The 18,706-nt window shown below is 47.6% G+C and overlaps 1 protein-coding gene and 1 pseudogene across 1 annotated transcript; one reads left to right on the top strand and one right to left on the bottom strand.

The window, feature by feature from the left end:
- Nucleotides 1-187: 187 nt before the first annotated feature.
- Prss27 (serine protease 27) lies at nt 188-3,289 on the bottom strand. Its single transcript, XM_051181267.1, has 4 exons — nt 3,131-3,289; nt 1,519-1,790; nt 1,047-1,216; nt 188-508 (listed from the first exon to the last, which is right to left on the bottom strand). Exons 1-4 carry the CDS (start codon nt 3,274-3,276, stop codon nt 215-217), a joined length of 882 nt encoding a protein of 293 aa, XP_051037224.1. The 5' UTR covers nt 3,277-3,289; the 3' UTR covers nt 188-214.
- A 9,085-nt stretch (nt 3,290-12,374) lies between these two features.
- On the top strand, nt 12,375-13,173 carry LOC127219587 (60S ribosomal protein L7-like; annotated as a pseudogene).
- Nucleotides 13,174-18,706: the final 5,533 nt, after the last annotated feature.

The following is an 18,706-nucleotide window of genomic DNA, read 5'->3' on the forward strand; positions in this document are numbered from 1 at the left end:
ATCACAATGGCCTCTCACCAGGAGCCAAGCCCTCTAATTCTTCCCAATTCGGAGCTTGTCAGCCCCTAGAGCCCTGCAGTGATCCCCACATAGGCCATGGCCCGCTTTTTTCTGGAAGTGGACATAAATAAAAGTAACGAGCATGTAGGGTGGGGAAACGAGCTATTTACAAATGTACAGTGGGTAGGGCTTTATCTGCCTGGCCTGGGCAGGCTCAGAGGATGGTAAGCAGTGATACCAGGACCAGCATGACTGCATGGGCCACCAGGCAGGGGGCAGAGTTTCCCAAGTGCTGCCAGCCTCCAGGGTCTCTTTGCTGCCGCTGGCTGCTGCCCTTGCCCTGAAACTTCAGTTCTGGAATGATTCGATGGATCCATTTATGATGAGAAGCAACACGGATGTAGACACCAGGGCGGTTCCTGCGGGCACAGCCCTCTCCCCAGCTGATCACACCAGCCTGCACCCATGACTGATCCACAAGACACACCAAGGGGCCTCCAGAGTCACCCTGTGGGGAAGCAGAGGGCCATCAGAACCCACCCTGAGCCCACTAAGGCCCTGGGTGCATTCATAGACTCATCACAAAGTCCCTCCCAGTGCCTAGCCGTTGGTCCTCTCATGGACGAGCCTGCACGTTGCTGTAATGTTCCCGCTTGCCTGTCTGTGGCATACACCCAGTGTGTTGTGTATTAAAAATGCAGCTTTTGTGGCCTCGGTTCAGATCCAAGACTTGGTCAGCTCATTTTGGCTAATGGAACCACAGCCTACCCTTGACCTGAGCTAAGTTCTCTCTAGTTCAGTGATTCTCAGCCTGTGGGTGGTGACCACTTTGGGGGTTGAACAACTGTTCCACAGGGGTTGCCTGAGACCACCCTGCATATCAGATATTTACATTACAATTCATAAAAGTAGCATAATTATAGCTATGAAATAGCAATGAAAAATTTGTGGTTGGGGGTCACCGCAACATGAGGAACTGTATTAAAGGGTTACAGCATTAGGGTGGTTGAGAACCGTTGTTGTAGAGGCTTGGCCATAAACCCTACCTTACAGGCATCCTTCTTGCCCTCTGCAAAGCCTGCACAGAGCATGTCATCCTTGATGGTTTTGAGCTGGAAGTCAGAATCAGCATCCCTGCTATACAGCAGGTTGCACCTGGGTGTGTCAATAATGGGCACAGCAAGTTTCTGCAGGATCCGTGGGTTGGGCAGTCGGTCTGGGGAGGGAAAGCAAGCCTGCAGCTCAGTGGACAGTTTTAACCAGGATCTTGAGGTTCTGGGCTCTCAAGAACCACAACTGGCTCCATCCTTCCGCAGGTTTCATTAGAACTTCATGGGACTGTTTCTCTCCTCATAAGCACCAGGCCTGCTTGTCTCCCTCTTCCATCTCACATGTGCACAGCAGTTCCTCCTACAGCACCTGCTTCACCCATGTGACTAGAGATCACATATACCAGGAAAGCTGCCCTGTCCTTTCTTAAGCCATATGCCCTTCCCTCCCCTAGTTCAGTACCCTCACCTTGTTCACTGGGGCTGCCCCAGCCAGTGACCCAGCAGTTCATGCCCGACTCAAAGACGATGGAGGGGTCAGGCAGACACACAGGAAGGATGTAGTTGGTGAAGGTCACAGGCACCTGTAGCTCGACCAGAGCCACGTCGGCACTGGAGGCCATGCCTTGGTACTGGGGGTTGCTTTCCACCCGCTTCACAGGGACATATAAGGCATGTGGTCCTGGCTGCTGCAGCTGCAGTGCACCCAGAAGGACTTGGTATATAGATATGTTGGAAGTGCTGACGGAAAGAGCAGAGCTGCTGTGAGCACCTTACTCTGTGAGGAAAAAGGAGCCACAGGGGTAGGTGGTTCTGGTCCATGGCAGTATTGGACGCCTCTCTTTACACTCTCAACAATGTCATCTTCATGCTAAAGGCTGTAGAAACTGAAAGTCACCCACTTTTAATTCTCCACTATCCCTGGCTACTAGGTGATCTTGGGTAAGTGACCTAACAAGTTCTCTGTGATTCAGTTTCCTCATTTGTAAGATGGGAACACTATTGAAAAGCCTGCTGTGGGACTTGAGAGATGGCTCAGTGGTTAAGAGCACTGGCTGCTCTTCCAGAGGTCCTGAGTTCAATTCCCAGCAACCACATGGTGGCTCACAACCACCTGTAATGAGACCTGGTGGCCTCTTCTGGTGTGCAGGTGTACATGCAGGCAGAACACTATACTAAATAAATAAATCTTAAGAAAGAAAGGAAGAAAAGGAAAGCCCATTGTAACACACACAGTGTATAGTGAGGCCAAGCCCTGCCCCTGGCCTGGGAAGATCCACCTCTGAGCTTGAGTTTCTAAGTGAAACGTGGGTAAAAGTGCTTTCTACAGGTCTAAAAACCTGAGGTGAAAGGAGAAAACCCAAAAGTTGTCTTCTGACCTCCCCATGCACACCATGACAGATGTGCCCCCCAGCACCAACACACAATAAATAAAGGGGAAAAAGAATTGTTTGGGGACCCTGAAATCCTAGGGTAAGTATTTCACTTGGAGGTGTGAGTTGGGAGGTGATCTTAAATGAGGTGAAGAAGACAAACATTCTGTTCCAAATCTTGGGCTTATCTGATACTCAAGATCCAGAATTTGAGGTAGGGGGAACACAGGAAGAGGTGTGTGTTGGGTGCCTGCAACATTTCTAGGGGCAGGACCACAGATGTCACTGGCAGAACAGCTGGTGGAGCTAGAGCTGCAGCAATGGTTGGAGCTTAAAGGCCTAGGCTTGGACCTAATGGAAAGTTTTAAATTGTTTTATTTATGTATATGGATGTTTTGACTGCACGTGTGTAAATGCACCATGTCCAAGCCTGAAGCTAGAAGAGGGTGTTGGATCTTTTGAAACTTGGAAGTGTAGACAGTTGTGGGGAGTTGACCCTTGGTCCTCTGTAAGAACAACCAGTGCTTTTAACGCCTGGACTATCTCTGCAGTTCCCTAAAGGAAAAGTCTGGAACACTGGATGTTATTGGACAAGGGGGTGGGGTGGGGTGGGGGCTGACGCCAGTGCTGTCTGTGGTGCTGAACCACTGTGCACAGGCTGCCTTGTGCCAGCCACTGGTGAGAAACGGAAGCAGTAGGGTCACTTACTTGGAGAAGCAGTGTGCAGCAGTAAGAACCCATGTTGGTGCGATGAGACTTCCCCCACAGAAGTGGGTCCCGTTGCGCTGGATGCTAACCTGCCAGGGCCATTCACCTGCTAAGGCATCCTCCCCGCCTACCATGCGGTTGAACATCCTTGGGTGCCCACAGGCTGGGGGAACAGGGAATCATTCTGAGGGAGGGGCCTGGTTCCATGGCTTCACCTCTATCCCAAACCCCACACGCTGGCTCTTACTTTTCTGTCAATTTTCAGGCCTTTATGGCCCCTGGGCTTCTCAGAATATTGGCAGATATAGGCCAACACTTTCTACTTCTGTCTTATGACAAGGTGTCAAGACCTAACTTGGGGGTCAGGAAGGCTGAAATGACATGGAAAATTTCCATCCCAGAGAGAGACACAGGGATCCCTGAAGGATGGTTGGCTGTCTTGTTTTCACAGGGCTGGTGGGCCAGGGGACAGCCATGCAGCAGGGAAGGTGTCCTGGTACTTACCTCTGATGCTTCCACCATGTCCTACTTTGCTGATCACATGGTAGATCTCTTCTTCCTCTGTCACGTGGAAGTTCTGCTCAGCCACTTCTGGCTGGCTTTTGCACTGTCCTATGTGTCTCTCCTATTCTTGTCCTTCCCTCCACCCCTCCCTCTCTCCTCTCTCGTCTCTCTGTGAGAGAGATCCCACTCACCTCTCAGAGTACTGGCCCCTTCAGTCCCTGGAAGTGAGAAAAGACAATTATGAGGCAACTTTGCTGAGCCAAGACCAGTTCCTCTCTGCTTCTGCCTCATGAGAGAGTCCCTGTCCACTGAGGACAGGGAGGACAACCAGTAAAGCTAGCACTGTGGCCAGATGGGTTGACCTCCCTGCTTGGGTCAGGTTGGCACTCTCCTTGTCCACACAGGGATCTCTCCCTCCGCCCTGCACCTCTGTTCTTGCCTTGCAGTATGGAATGAGGGCAGTGCATGGACCTCACATTCTAGAGCTGAGGGGTCTACTTCCTTCTCTTTACCCACTAATGGCTCAGCTCTGGATGACAGGAAACCCTGGAGGTCACTTCCACACATCCATCAGGGCCTCCTTGAAGTCTTTCAGAATAAGTTAGTCTCCTTCAACTTCTCCCCAAGCCCAACTGAGGTTCAGACACCCAATGCCACTCTCTGCTCTCAAGAGGGTAGAGTTGGCCTAGCAGTGGCGAGGGATCAATCTCCCAAGACACTATTTTACCAAGGATTGAATCCTCTTGCTAACCATGATCCTCTACTGAACCACCATCAAGGTGAGAGACAGTAGGGAAGAGGATAAGGCAGGTCTGAGGGCACTGGGAATGTGGTCCATCACCCACACCTACTCATCCTTTCACCAAAACCCCATTAATTCCATTCCAGACTCAGGTTCGAGCCCAGGCACCCCAGACCTTTGTAGCTGTACTCTCCTAGTTACTGCTCCCTTAGGTAGGTTTGTCAGAATTGGGTGGGGTCTCAGCAGAGTCAGACCCTCCACATTGACGGTCACATTTTCTCTGAGGATCCAGAGGGAAGGATGTGCTCTCAATGCTTAACTTGTGGCCCTGAAAATAGGGTAGAGTGCAGCTGTGTTTTAGTTGTGGATGTGGTTAGCTTGTTACAAGCTAGAATCACCTGGGAACAGGGAGTCTCGATAAAAAGATTGTCTACTTTGGGTTGGCCAGTAGGTGTATCAGTGGATGATTGTCTTAATAAGTTAATTGATGTGGGAGACCTAGCTCACTGTGGGTGGCACCATTCCCTATGTGCAGGGGTTGGTTAGTCCTGAAATGTACAAGAGTGAAGAAACTGAGCTAAACACAAGAGAGTATGCATGCATCCAGGATTTGACTCTGGATGTGATCAGCGGTTTCAAGTTCCTGTTGCCCTGAAATGATGGATTATCACCTGAAATAGTAAACTAAAAGAAACCCTTTATCCTCTAAGTTGCTTTTTGCCATGATATTTTATCACAGTGCCAGAGATGTAACCAGAACATAGAGGAACTGGAGATAGCTACTACCCAGTATAGGGCCAGATTTTTCTCAGAGAAGATAAAGGCACGTGTGAGGGTCATGGGAAATAGGAACTGAGCTCTGGACTTCCGGCTTGTGAACTTGTTTTCCCAAGGTGCCACTTTACATTGCAAATGCATAGGGTGTAGTGACCCATAGCTGTTACCCCAGCATGACCCCCTCAAGAGGTTGAGCCAGGAGGATTGAGTGGAGTTTAAGGCCGGACTGAGCTACACAATGACTACCTGGTCAGTTGCAGCTATCAGTGTTGTCTCAAAATAAAATGGCTCAGCAGTTGAGAACACTTAGTGTTCTTGCCGAAGACCTGGGTTCAGTCCCCAGCCTCAACATGGTGACTCAGCTGTCTGTAATTCCAGTTCCAATGAATCCAACACACTTTCCTGACCTCCACTGACATTATGTGCATATGGTGCGCATGCAAGTAAAATAAAAAGTAAAATAAAAATATAAATAAACAAATAGATAAAGGGCTGGAGAGATGGCTCATTGGATAAGAGCATTTGCCATTTTTTTTTTTTTTTATAGAGGATCTCAGTTCAGTTCCCAGCACCCAGGGGATCCAATAACCCCTTCTGGTCTCCACCAGTAACTGCCTACACACACACACACACACACACACACACACACACACACACACACACGGGTTGGAGAGCGAGAGAGAGAGCGAGAGAGAGAGAGAGAGAGAGAGAGAGAGAGAGAGAGAGAGAGAGAAAATGAAGCCAGGCAGTGGTGGCACACGCCTTTAATCCCAGCACTCAGGAGGCAGAGGCAGGCAGATCTCTGTGAGTTCAAGACTAGCCTGATCTACAGAGAGTTCCAGGACAGCCAAAGCTAAACAGAGAAGCCTTGTCTTGAAAAACCAAAATAAATGAAATAAAATGCAAATGTGACCAGAGAGACACCCTCCCAGCATCTTATTAGAACTCAGCTGGACCTGATCTCCAGGCCTGAAGAGTCAGCTTGCGATGCTGCCTAGCCTGGCTGCCCTCTGTCCTCAAGAGCACAAACGCACTGCCAGCCCCCTCCCCAGTCCCCTTATCACCCTCGGAGAAGCTTGCAGTTTCCCTCCTGCCAGTCTGCTAACCTGTAACTCACTGTCTGTGACGCAGCCTAGTCCTTTCAGGCTGAGGCTCCTAGGCTACAAGTCCTAGTGTGGGCTGAGGTCCACTCCAGTGCTGACTCTCTAGCAGAAGCTTTCCCTGCTTGCTTTTATTATCTGTCTTGGGAGACTCCCTTGCTCCTCTGAGCTCCCTGTCCTTTACCAGGGGATTGATCGCACCCAGAACTCAGGCCCTGGAGATCTGTGAAGGCAGAGCACGCCTCTAGAGTATACAAACGGGAGGGATAGCAGACACCCTGTCAGTGGTAGATGGTGGCCAGGATGTTGGTCCCTTATGCTTATGGCAGTGACTGAGGTCTAAGAAATTAGGCAAGGCCAGCCAGAGGAATATAGGGGTCACCTTGGGCTGAAGTGAGCAAGTCACCCTGGGGTCCAGCTGCAGGTTACAGCTGTTTCTGAGCCAAAGGCAGACTGCTGTTTGTACTTTGGCAATGACCTCGATTGATCCACCCACGGGAGCCACTACAGTGTCACACCCAGTGGAAATGGGCTTACAGTGCTATTGTCCTTGCTGCCAGAGAGCATGGACAGAAACATTCAATGACATTGGGGGAGGCAGGGGCATCCCTACAGAGATGCCCACTAATGTCCTCCTACCCCTTGAGCCCTGGCTGAGACATGCTCTGAGGTAACTTGGCCTGTCCCAGGAAGGTGAACTGAGGACAGGGAAGTCTGGTGGCTGCTGAGCTGGCCCATCTGGCCTAGGAATGTGGGAGAATTTCCCTGGTAGAGAGGAGCCCGCCCCACAGGAAAGGACCTACCAGGCAGAGCACCTGGCTAGAACCTACTGACCCCTGCTCAGGATGGACAGGCTACTTACTGCTTCTGCCTCTGTAGGCAGGGGCTGGGACCCTCTGCAGCTGCAGCTCTTGTCCCTAGCTCTCTGTGGAGCCAAGGCCAGACTCTGAAGGCTCCTAGTTCACATAAGCCCAATGACATTGGAAGCCTGTAGGTTCAAATCCTAGAGTCATGGGGGCTTTGTCTCTTCATCTGTAGAATGGGAAGATGTCTAGGGGAGCCCCAGTCTCAGAGCATGACACACCGAGAGCCCAGGAAGATAGGGGTGTGGCTCTAGCCCAAGCCACTATCTTGGGTTCCTTGAGAGGCCTTGAGGGGCCATGACCACATGCTCTGTCAGACCTTCCCACAGGCCCCCAGCCAGGTCCCCCTCTTGTATATTCTCTGGGAACCCTGTCACTGAAGGAGAAGATTCCTTTCATAGGCAGGCCCAGGGTTTGCAGGGGTGGGGTGGGGGCTCAGTTGGAGCTCAGAGCAGCAAGAGGGACCCCTCCAGAGAGGTGGCAGAGGGACTGCCTGCCCTTGGCTGCAACTCACCAGATCTTAGCAGCAGTGGTAGCAGCAGCAGGGCAGGGATGTGGGTCCGCCTCATGTTCTCTGGCTTGGTGGTTGGTGAGCCCTGCTCAGCGGTGGCAGGAGCTCTCCCTAGTGCTATGGAGGTGCAGGCTCCATGAAGCGAGGTTTTATGTTGGAGGTGAGTGTCAGCTTGGCTATGCCACCCAACCTGTCAACCCTGCCTGCCCAGTGCCTCTTCAGGAGGAAGGAGGTGCCAGAACTCCAACTCCATGACCCGGCCCTGAACCCCAGGGTCCAGACCCCTTCCTCTGCATAGTTCAGGAACTTGGCATCAAGATATCCCTCCCCTTTAGGAGCTGACCACAAAAGTCCCAGTGTTGGCTGCCTCTTTCGATGACCATGGGGTCCACCTAAGCTGGCAATCTACTCCATCCAGAGGCCTTCCATTTCATTCATTCGTTCGCTCATTTGATACCTGTTGAGCACCTACTTTTTATCTGACATCAGTGACCTAAGGCTCGGGTTTATACCATGATGGTTGAGCATAAACATTGACATTGAAGAACCAAGGTCAGGTTGCTTGTTCAACCAAGGAAGGGAGATCTCAACTGGCCCCTGCACTCCCTGCCCACGCTCAGGGACCACACACACCCATCTGCGGTTTGACTCAGGGCTTAGGACACCCCCTCATCCCCCCCCCCAAGCCTGGATGTGCCCCTTCTGGGTGTGACAAAAACTTCTGGGAAGGCAGTATAGTGACTGGCAGGGTGGCTGTCCGGTTCCTGCCCTGGGTGCGCCCGCCGGGCTCCGGGACATCAGGCCGCGGCGGAAGTGTCCCTGGGCGGAAGTTATTTGGGGCATGAGACTGACATCAGACCTAGCTGGACTTCAGGTTCTGGAGGCCACTCCCTCCTGGCCACGGACTGAGTGCAGGACCAGATCCTGAATGTCTCACAGCAGATCCTGCCAGGCCAGAGAAAGGCGCTGGACAGCGGGTGTTGAGCCCTGCCTCAGTTTCCCCGCCGGTGAAGAGAGTGTGCAGCTTTGCAACCTGTTGGTGTGAGTCAGGGGAGGTCGGACAGTCAACAGGGCAGCGCGGGGTCACAGAGTGCTGTAGCCTCTGTCTCCGGGCTTGCTGTGCAGTGCTGCCCTCTGGTGGCCATCGCCACTCCTGCGCTGCCTTTGTCCACTCTGCTTTTCCAGAGCACCTGTTCCCTAAAGGTGTTGGCCTAAACATCCAAGGCATCCCCAGAGGCTGCCACCCTCTCTACAGCTCCTATACAACCAGGTCCTCTCAGGCATAGGGCTCCTCTGATACTAGAAGACCAAGATGTGGAAGAGAGGACTCTGGACTCACATATCCGTTAGTTAGTTCGTTCGTTCGCTCGTTCATTCGTTCGTTCATTCATTCATTCTTTTTATTCGTTTTCATTTTGAGACAGGCTGGGCTAGAACTCATTGTGTAGACCAAGATAGCCTAAAATTCATGGAGATCCACATGCTTCTGCCTCCTGAGTGCTTGGATTAAAGGAGTTATTTGTTCGTCCTTTTCAGCGTTGTTCATGAAGTATTGGTTAAGAGGCATGCAGATGCCGAATAGCTTTAGGAACAGAGAGCAGAGGCAAATAAATGGCTCACCCTGAAGCACGGACATGGCAGGGAGGCACTTAAGTTTGAGGGGAGAATTCTGATTATAAATTGTATAAAGTGTTTCAAAGCAACAAATGTCCAGTGATTGATTAATTCACCCTCTGTGAGGCAGTCTCTGACCCTTTGAAGCTAAGGGCTTCCTCTTGGACCCTTTCTAGTTTTTCCTCTGCTTCTTCTCTTTTCAAAAAGCAATTACTTTACATACAACACTGCCTTGAAGTGGGTGGGTCCAGAGGAAGCTGAGCTCTTGAGAAGACGTGGACCCTTCCCATTGTCAGTGAGTCAGTCCCCTGGCTGCACTTGAGTGGCCTTGGACTGGACATCCTGCACCCGAGGCTAAGAGTGAAGTGCCAATCAAATCTCTCCTAACATTTAGGGTTCTTTGGTGCATTTTGACTTTTATGTCATTACATTTATTAGTTTAGTGTGTGTTCAAGAAGGTAGGTGTGTGTGTGTGTGTGTGTGTGTGTGTTGTGGGGGGAGAGGATAGGCAGCCAGAGGACAACTTGCAAAAATCAACCTGCTTCTTCCATCACATGCGTTCCAGGGACAGAACCCAGGGCCATGGGGGTTGGCAGAGAGCACCAACCTGAGAGCACCCTCCAAGATTAGAAGGCATGGTAGCTATCCCAAAATAAAAGAGCTATGGACCACAAGTTAAAAACACAAAACCTGTTACAAATAGAAAGGCAAACAATAAGGAAAGTCAGTGTAGGGAATTATGGTTGGATAATGACACTATTGTTACTCAAAGTGCTCAAGAAATTAGTCAGAAAACAAAACAAACAAAACCCACTGAATCCTAAAGTTACAACAGGTAAAGGATATAGACAAGGTGACAAAGAGGAAACTAATTTGGCTAACACGTGTGCTGGGAAATGTTCTCCTTAACAATTAAATGAATGCAAATCAAAGCCATGGCAAAGAGACCTCAGTTGTCACTTACAGGTTAGCAAATCCTGGAAGAATGCTGTTAGGCAAGGCTACAGGGAAGTGGGTCAGAGGGTGAGCATGGGACTGGACTTAGGGAATTGTTTTTTATCTTGAGAAAAGGTTATGTTATATAGCCCAAACTAGCCTTGAACTCACTTTGTATCTCAGGCTCTAAAAACAGATTTTGACTAAAGAGACTACATTTGCAAAGCTAAACCTGCCTGAAATTCTAGCAGTCAGGATGCAGGAAAAAAAAAAAAAAAAAAGGTTTGCGCTTCATAGTGAGACTTGCCTTGACCCTGAAGCAAACAAAACAAAAATTTTATTTTGTTTTAAATACAAACTTTGAGAGGCTGGAGAGATGGCTCAGCAGTTAAGAGCCCTGGCTGCTCTTCCAGAGGACCTGCATTCTATTCCCAGCAACCGCATGGTGGCTCACAACCATCTATAGTGGGATCTGATGCCCTCTTCTGGCACAAAGTTGATAGAGCACTCATATACATAAAATAAATAAATCTTTAAAAAAATTACAACCTCTAAATTAGATTTACAAAAATGGTATTTCTATGCAGAGTGCATAAATATGGAAAATACTTGTGATATAAGGGATATGGAAAGCAGAGAGGCAGGAATGCAGCTGGTTGGCAGAGTCCTTGGTCAGCATATCTAAAGCTCTGGCATAGATCTGGCATAGACCAGGTTTGATGCTGCTAGCCTGTAATCCTATCGCTGGGGAGGCAGAAGCAGGAGGACTAGACATTCAAGATAATTCTAATTTACACATGGAGCTCAAGGCCAGCCTTGGGTATCTGAAACCCTATCTCCCAAACAAAAGAAAACTGGGTGTGGAGGACCACATCTTTAATCCCAGCAAACAAGTCCAAGACTTGAAAATTGAAATGGGGTCAATAAAGAAAACAAAAAACGGAGGGAATTCTGGAAATGGAAAATATGGGTAAATGAACAGGAACTACAGACGCAAGCATAATCAACAGAATGCAAGAGATGGAAGAGAGAATCTCAGGCATTGGAGATACAATAGAGAAAATAGATTCTTTGGTTCAAGAAAACATTAAAGCCAGCAAAGTCATAACACAAAACAACCAGGAAATCTGGGACACCATGCAAAGGCCAAACCTAAGAATAATGGGGGCAGAAGAAGGAGAATAATGCCAACTCAAAGGCACAGAATATGTTCAACTTTCCCAACCTAAAGAAGGAAAAGCTTACAGAACACCAAATAGACTGGACGAAAAAAAGTCCGTTTGCCACATAATAAGCAAAATATAAAATATACAGAATAAAGAAAGAATATATGAGTTGCAAAGAAAAAAGGTCAAGTAACCTATAAAGGGAGACCCATCAGAATAACACTTGACTTCTCAAGGGAGACTCTCAAAGCCAGAAGGTCCTGGACAGACACTATGAAGACTCTAAGAAACCATGGATGCCAACCCAGACTACTATACCTTGTAAAACTTTCAATCATCATAGATGCAGAAAACAAGATATTCCATGACAGAACCAAATTTAAACAATACCTATCCACAAATTCAGCCCTACATAAAACACTAGAAAGAAAACTCCAGCCCAGGAAAGCACAGGCCATAGATAATCCCACACCAGCAAATCCTACAAAAGGGAAAAACACACCACCACAAAAAAAAATAATAATAATAATAACAGGAATGAACAATCACTGGTCATTGATATTCCTTGATATCAATTGACTCAACTCTCTTATAAAAATACACAGGCTAACAGAATGGATATGAAAACAGGATCCATCCTTCTGCTGCATACAAGAAACCCATTTCAACTTCAAAGACAGACATTACCTCAGAGTAAAGTATGGTAGAATATTATTTTAAGGTGTGTGACTTTTGTTTATGCTGCATTTGTTAAACTCTGTGAAGTTGTGTTACTTTGCCTTTGTAAATCACCTGATGGTCTAATAAAGAGCTGAGCGGCCAATAGTGAGGCAGGAGCAAGGGTAGGGGAGCCTGGCAGACAGAGTATAAATAAAAGGAGAAACTAGGAGGCTGAGTAACTGGAGAACAAGGAGATGAGGACATCAGGGGTCAGCGACCCTGCCACACAGCCAGACAGGAGTAAGAAGGAAAGTAAGAAACACAGAAGAAAGCTCTCTCTCCTCCCCCCCCCCCCCCCCCCCCGACTGGAAGGAGCCATGGAGGCTGCGCCGGAGAAGAAAAAGAAGGTACCTGCTGTGCCAGAGACCCTTAAGAAAAAGCGAAGGAATTTCGCGGAGCTGAAGGTGAAGCGCTTCCGGAAAAAGTTTGCACTGAAGACGCTCCGGAAGGCACGGAGGAAGCTCATCTATGAAAAGGCAAAGCATTATCACAAGGAATACAGGCAGATGTACCGGACGGAGATTCGCATGGCTAGGATGGCAAGGAAAGCCGGAAACTTCTACGTGCCTGCAGAACCCAAGCTGGCATTCGTCATCCGAATCCGAGGTATCAATGGTGTGAGCCCAAAAGTCCGCAAGGTGTTGCAGCTGCTCCGTCTTCGTCAGATCTTCAATGGCACTTTTGTTAAGGTCAACAAGGCTTCGATTAACATGCTGAGCATCGTGGAACCATACATTGCATGGGGGTAACCCAACCTGAAGTCAGTAAACGAGCTCATCTACAAGCGTGGCTATGGCAAAATCAATAAGAAGAGATGCCTTGGCGGACAATTCCTTGATTGCTCGATCTCTTGGTAAGTACCGCATTATCTGCATGGAGGATCTGATCCATGAGATCTACACAGTGGGGAAACGCTTCAAGGAAGCCAACAACTTCCTGTGGCCTTTCAACTGTCTTCTCCACGGGGCGGGATGAAGAAAAAGACCACTCACTTTGTGGAAGGTGGCGATGCTGGCAACAGGGAAGACCAGATAAACAGGCTTATTAGACGGATGAACTAAGGTGCCTGTGGTATTTTTGTAATCTGGTCAGTTAATAAACAGTCACAGCTTGGCAAAAAAAAAAAAAAAAAAAAAAAAAAAAAAAAGAAACACAGAAGAAAAATAAAAGCCCAGAGAGAAAAGGTAGACAGGATAATTTAAGATAAGAAAAGCTGGCTAGAAACAAGCCAATTTAAGGCCAGGCACTCATAACTAAGAATAAGCTTCCATGTGTGATTTACATGGGAACTGGGTGGTATCCCCTCTAAGCCAAAAGAGGAAAACATTATGCAATAGTAAAAGGTTGGGAAAAGACTTTCCAATCAAATGGATCTAAGAAGCAAGCTGGTATAGCTATTCTAATATATAACAAAATAGACTTCAAACTAAAGGTAATCAAAAGAGATGATGAAGGACATTTCATATTCATTACAGAAAAAAATCTATAAAGTCTTAGTCCTGAACATATATATGCCCCAAATACAAGGGCACTCACATTTGTAAAAGAAACATTACTAAACCTTAAATTGCACATCAAATACACTACCAAAAAATTAAAGATTTCCTAGAATTCAATGAGAATGAGTGTACAACATATCCAAACTTATGAGACACTATGAAGCAGTGCAAAGAGGAAAGTTCATAGTATTAAACGCCTACATAAAGAAGTTGGAGAAATCCCACACTAGCAAAGTAACAGAACACCTGAAAGCGCTAGAACAAAAAGCAGCAAACTCGTCCAGGGGGAGCAGATGACAGGAAACAATCAAACTGAGAGCGGAAATCAACAAAAATAAAAACAAAGAAAGCAAGAATCAATGAAACAAAGAATTGGGTTTTTTTTTTTTTTTTTTTTTTTTTGAGAAAACCAACAAGATAGACAAATCAAAAGGCAAGGAGAGAATATCCAAATTAACAAAATCAGAAATGAAAAGGGAGACATAACAACAGACACTGTGATTGAAATCTGGAGACTCATCTGAATAGATATCACATGCCATAATTAAATCAAGACCAGATAAGAATTTAAATAGACCTATACCCCTAAAGAAATAGATGCAGTCATAAAAAGTCTACCAACCAGATAATGCCCAAGACCAGATGGCTTCCGCACAGAATTCTACCAGAATTTCAAATAACTAACTCCAATACTCCTCAGATTGTCCCACACAATAAAACAGAGGAACATTGCCAAACCCTTTTTATGAGGCTACAGTAACCCTGATACCCAAACCACACAAAGATACAAGAAAGAGAACTACAGAGCAATCTCGCACACAAACATTGATACAACTGTGGTTGGAATGTAAAATGAAATTTAAAAGATTAAATTATAAAAAAGTAAAAAGAAAAAAAGAAAGAAAAAAATAGATGTGTATCACCTGACCCCCCCAAAAAATTAATTTCATAATAGTGGTGGTAGCAAAGGCACCTTAAAAGAAAGGCTACACTGTATCTGGCCAGGGTTAGCAGTTCTGAAGTCACATGACTCCCTTTTAAGAGCAAGTGACAGGAACCCAAACTGGACTTGTGTGGTCATGGCGGGGGGGGGGGGGGGGGATCCTGGGCCTTCCTGTGGTACTCCAGCTGAAGGAAAACCTGCAGGACAGACACAGGGGCAATGCCTATCTCTGGGGTGCTTGCAAGGAGTCTGAAATGACCCCCGCAGTTGGGAATATGGGAATCCCAGTTTAGAGGGCCAAAGCTCTTCCACCCCATTGTTGTGGACAAGCCCAAGACAGGAATCCCTGACTCTTCTCACTCCCGTGCTGGGATTGGCCCACATGGCCACAGGGCAGGAGTTCTTAGAGGGACAGAGAGGAGGGTGCCGGGATGTGAAAAGCAGCTACACCACTCACAGGCGTGTATGAGGCTGTTTCATTCATGAACTCCCCACAACTTGGCCACCCTCTACACACTATTCTGGAAAGTCACTGAACTTGGAAAGGCAGTCTCCAACCAAAGGAACGAGCCACGTAAGCAGAAGAGGATGGCTGTAGAAAACTGGGAGCAGAAGGTTCCCACTATGACGGCAAAGGGGGATTTCGGAAGAGCAAAGTGCTGGACTCTGAGGGTGAGAGTCATGGCTGGGACACTGATTTAGGGGTTCCTGGCCTCAAGGACTGGCCCCGGCACTGCCTTTTAAACCTGGTCAGACTACAAAGCATGTGCTCCAGCGCAGCAAGGCTTCAGCTGAGGAAGACCTGAGATGCAAGGCAAGGAATCCAAATCACCAGGGAAGGTAAATGGGATCCAGTGGTGAGAGCAGCACCTAGAGAGAACGCAATGGAAGAGCTCACAGAGGAATGCAGCATAGACAAGTGCAAAGCGGGCTGGGATCCCAGAGCTGCTCTAAGTCCTGTATGTGTAGCTTGCTTCAGATAAGTACTGACTGAAATATCTTTCCCCTTCCCTTCCCTTCCCCGACAAAGTCACATCAAAACAAATCCCTACATATAATTCCCATTCCAGATCACTTTTCTGTTCAAGCCCCCACAGACAGTTGTCCACAGAGATGTCTTACATTGATCTAACTTTAAATTGGAGAAGGGAGTCTTACCTGTCATGGCAGGGTCCCCCTATACATAGTCTAGCCTGGCTTCAAACTCTGGTCCCAGTCTCTCTAGTGCTAGGATTATAGAGTCAGACATCTTTACCCATACTGGACTTAGATTCTTTTCTGGCCAGAACACAGAAGGAAGGTGGGAGAAACAAATCAGAGTTTGAGAGTTCCAAACCCCTGGGGCTCAAGTGCACCCTCCGCTTCACTGAGGACCCAGCCTCAGCCTTTCACAGAGTCATCTCATCTCAGCTTCCCTGGGGAACCTTCAATCCAGGGCGTCACAGACCCAGATCTTTGCCTTCTTTGCAGCCTCCTCTTCCTCCTTCCCCATTTCCTCCTCCTCTTCCTTCTGCTTCTCTTCTTTATTATTTCTAGTCTTCTGTGGATGGGACGCAGGGCCTTGAACATGGTAGCTAAGCAATCTGAGTTACATCCCTAGCCTTGGCCTCCTCTTTTTTAAAAAATAATAATTTTTAATTTTTAATGGCCTCCTCTTTTTTAACAAATACATTTATTATCAAACACATAGTATTTGCTTATCATCTTCTGTTGGCACTTCCAGGGCCATGGGCTATGGCTCACCCTCACCCCTGCAGCCCTTTCCCAGCCTCCCTAGGTCTCCCTAGCACATCACACACCCCCCTTTGTTTTTGGTTTTTCGAGACAGGATTTCTCTGAGGCTTTGGAGGCTGTCCTGGAACTAGATCTTGTAGATGGTCTTGAACTCACAGAGATCCCCTGCCTCTGCCTCCCGAGTGCTGGGACTAAAGGCGTAAGCCACCACTTTCCGGCAATGGCCCTTCCCTTTATAGTAGGCATCTTGTACAACTGCTCTGACATCTGGCCACAACTTGCTCCTCTCTGCTAAGTTCCTCTCTGTTAGTTAGATTCTCAGCTTTTGTCCTGGTTACTTTATGTCAACTTGACACAAGGTAGAGCAGTGGTTCTCAACCTTGCTAATGCTGAGATCTTCATGTTGCAGTGACACCCCCCAACCATAAAATTATTTTTGTTGGGAGGGAGAGGGAGGTAGGAGAAAGAGGAGGGGAGAAGGTGAGGGGGGAGGAGAACATGAGGGATCAGGAAGGTCGAGTTGGGGGAAGAACAGAGAAGGAGAGCAAGGAAAGAGATACTTTAATAGATGGAGCCATTATGGGCTTAACAAGAAATCTGGCACTAGGGAAATCTCACAGACCCCAGTCTGACAGCTGGGGAACCAGCCTAGGACTGAACCAGGCACCCTGAATGTGGGTGTCAGTTGGGGGGCTTGGACAGTCTAAGGGGCCTCTGGCAGTGGAACCGGTATTTATCCCTAGTGCACGAATGGACTTTGGGAGCTAATTCCCCATGGAAGGGTACTGTCTCAGCCTAGATACACGGGTGAGGGCCTAGGTCCTGCCCCAAATGATGTGACAGACTTTGATGATCCCCATGAGAGGCCTCATCCTCCCTGAGGAGTGGATGGGAGGTGGGATGGGGGGGTTGGTGAGGGGGAACAGGAGGGTGTGAGGGAGAGGGAATTGGGATTGGTATGTAAAATGATAGTTTTTAATTTAAATAAAAATTATTTTTGTTGCTACTCCATAACTGTAATTTTGTCACTGTTGTGACCCATAATGTAAGTTTCTGATATATGGGATGGTCTTAGGAAACCCCTCTGAAAGGGTTGTTTTAATTCCCAAATGGGAAAAACCTATAGGTTGAGAACAATTAAGCTAGAGTCATGCTAAGAATAGGGATGATCAATTATTAAAAAAAAAAAAAAGATTAGCCTATAAGTAAGTCTGTGGGGCATTTTCTTGATTACTGAGGGATGTGGGAGGGCCCACCATTGTGCGTGGTGCCTTTCCTGGGCAGGTGGTCCTGGGGTGCAATAGGAAAGCAGGCTGAGCAAGCAAGGGGTGGGGCCAGCCAGTAAGCAGCACTCCTCCATGGACTCTGCATCACTCCTGCCTCTACGTTCCTGCCCTGCCTGAGTTCTGCTCAGAGCTCTGTAGAGTATTGTGTGGGAGCTTTGGAAGATAGCAATATTTTGAGAAATGCAGGTAATGGGGGCCTGGCTTGTGAAGTTTCAGAGGGAAATTTGAGAGTCACTTAAAGATTATTGGGCTATTCAATATTTTGAATTACAGATATGTGGTTCTGGTCAGCGCCAGCTGAAGAATCAGCCACAATAAACAAGAGATTAGAACCACTATGAGAAACATTTGCTTTGCTAGGGAAATGAATGCTGGTCGGCTGAGTTTGAGGAACCAGTCTCCTGGGAAGTGTGTCCTCAGGGTTGACACAGAAGCTATGGTCTCATGGGGGTCAAGGCTGCATCTCATGTTGCAGCCAAATTTGGTGATGTGTGAGTCTCCCAGGTGATGCTGGCTTGAGGGCATGAAGGGCTCATGGAGATCAGCTGAGGCTTGGGACAGTGTGGCAGGGCTGCCCGGGCAGAGGTGCAACCTGTGCTGTGAGTATTCACCAGAGAAGACTGCTTCACATGAGTTTAGGCCAATAGAAAGTCTTTATTAGCTAGCCAGTGACTACCCTGGGTTTGGGATCCCAGGTAGTATTGAGTCTTTCTCAGTGTGAAATTTTAAGCAAGCAAGCAAACAAACAAAGAAACAAACAAAAAAGAAAGAAAGAAAGAAACAAACAAACAAACAAACAAAAAAACCAAACCAAACCAAACAAAATAAACCAAAACATGTTCTGGACTTGCATACTGCAGTTAACAAGACCAGTTAGCCAGAAGTGGAGCTTCAAAAGCAAAAAAGCAAGATGAACACATTTAGAGACTTCCCCAGAATTATGAACTCTGATGTGTTATGTCTTTTAGTTTTGGCAAGTGGTACTGTCTATGCACCTAGTTTTACAGCCTGAATTACACTTCCATCATGGTGTCATTTGTGCTAAGGTCTGGGGGCCTACTAAGGTTCTGGGACCCTGTTACACCTAAGTTGCAGTAGGATATTCCAGAATGTTGGAGATGCCAGTACCATGGGAGGACCACTAAGGGCACCAGCAGCAGCAGCAGCAGCAGCAGCAGCAG

Source organism: Phodopus roborovskii, unplaced genomic scaffold (genome assembly GCF_943737965.1).
Source record: "Phodopus roborovskii unplaced genomic scaffold, PHOROB, whole genome shotgun sequence".
Classification (NCBI taxonomy): Eukaryota; Metazoa; Chordata; class Mammalia; order Rodentia; family Cricetidae; genus Phodopus; species Phodopus roborovskii.

Excerpts from the sequence above, each read along its gene's own strand:
- Prss27 (XM_051181267.1), bottom strand. The coding sequence starts at position 3,276 with ATGTTCAACCGCATGGTAGGCGGGGAGGATGCCTTAGCAGGTGAATGG. Across the intron at positions 1,217-1,518 it reads GGGCAGCCCCAGTGAACAAG|ACCGACTGCCCAACCCACGG; the intron begins GTGAGGGTACTG and ends TTCCCTCCCCAG. Across the intron at positions 509-1,046 it reads GCAAGAAGGATGCCTGTAAG|GGTGACTCTGGAGGCCCCTT; the intron begins GTAGGGTTTATG and ends GCTTCCCCACAG.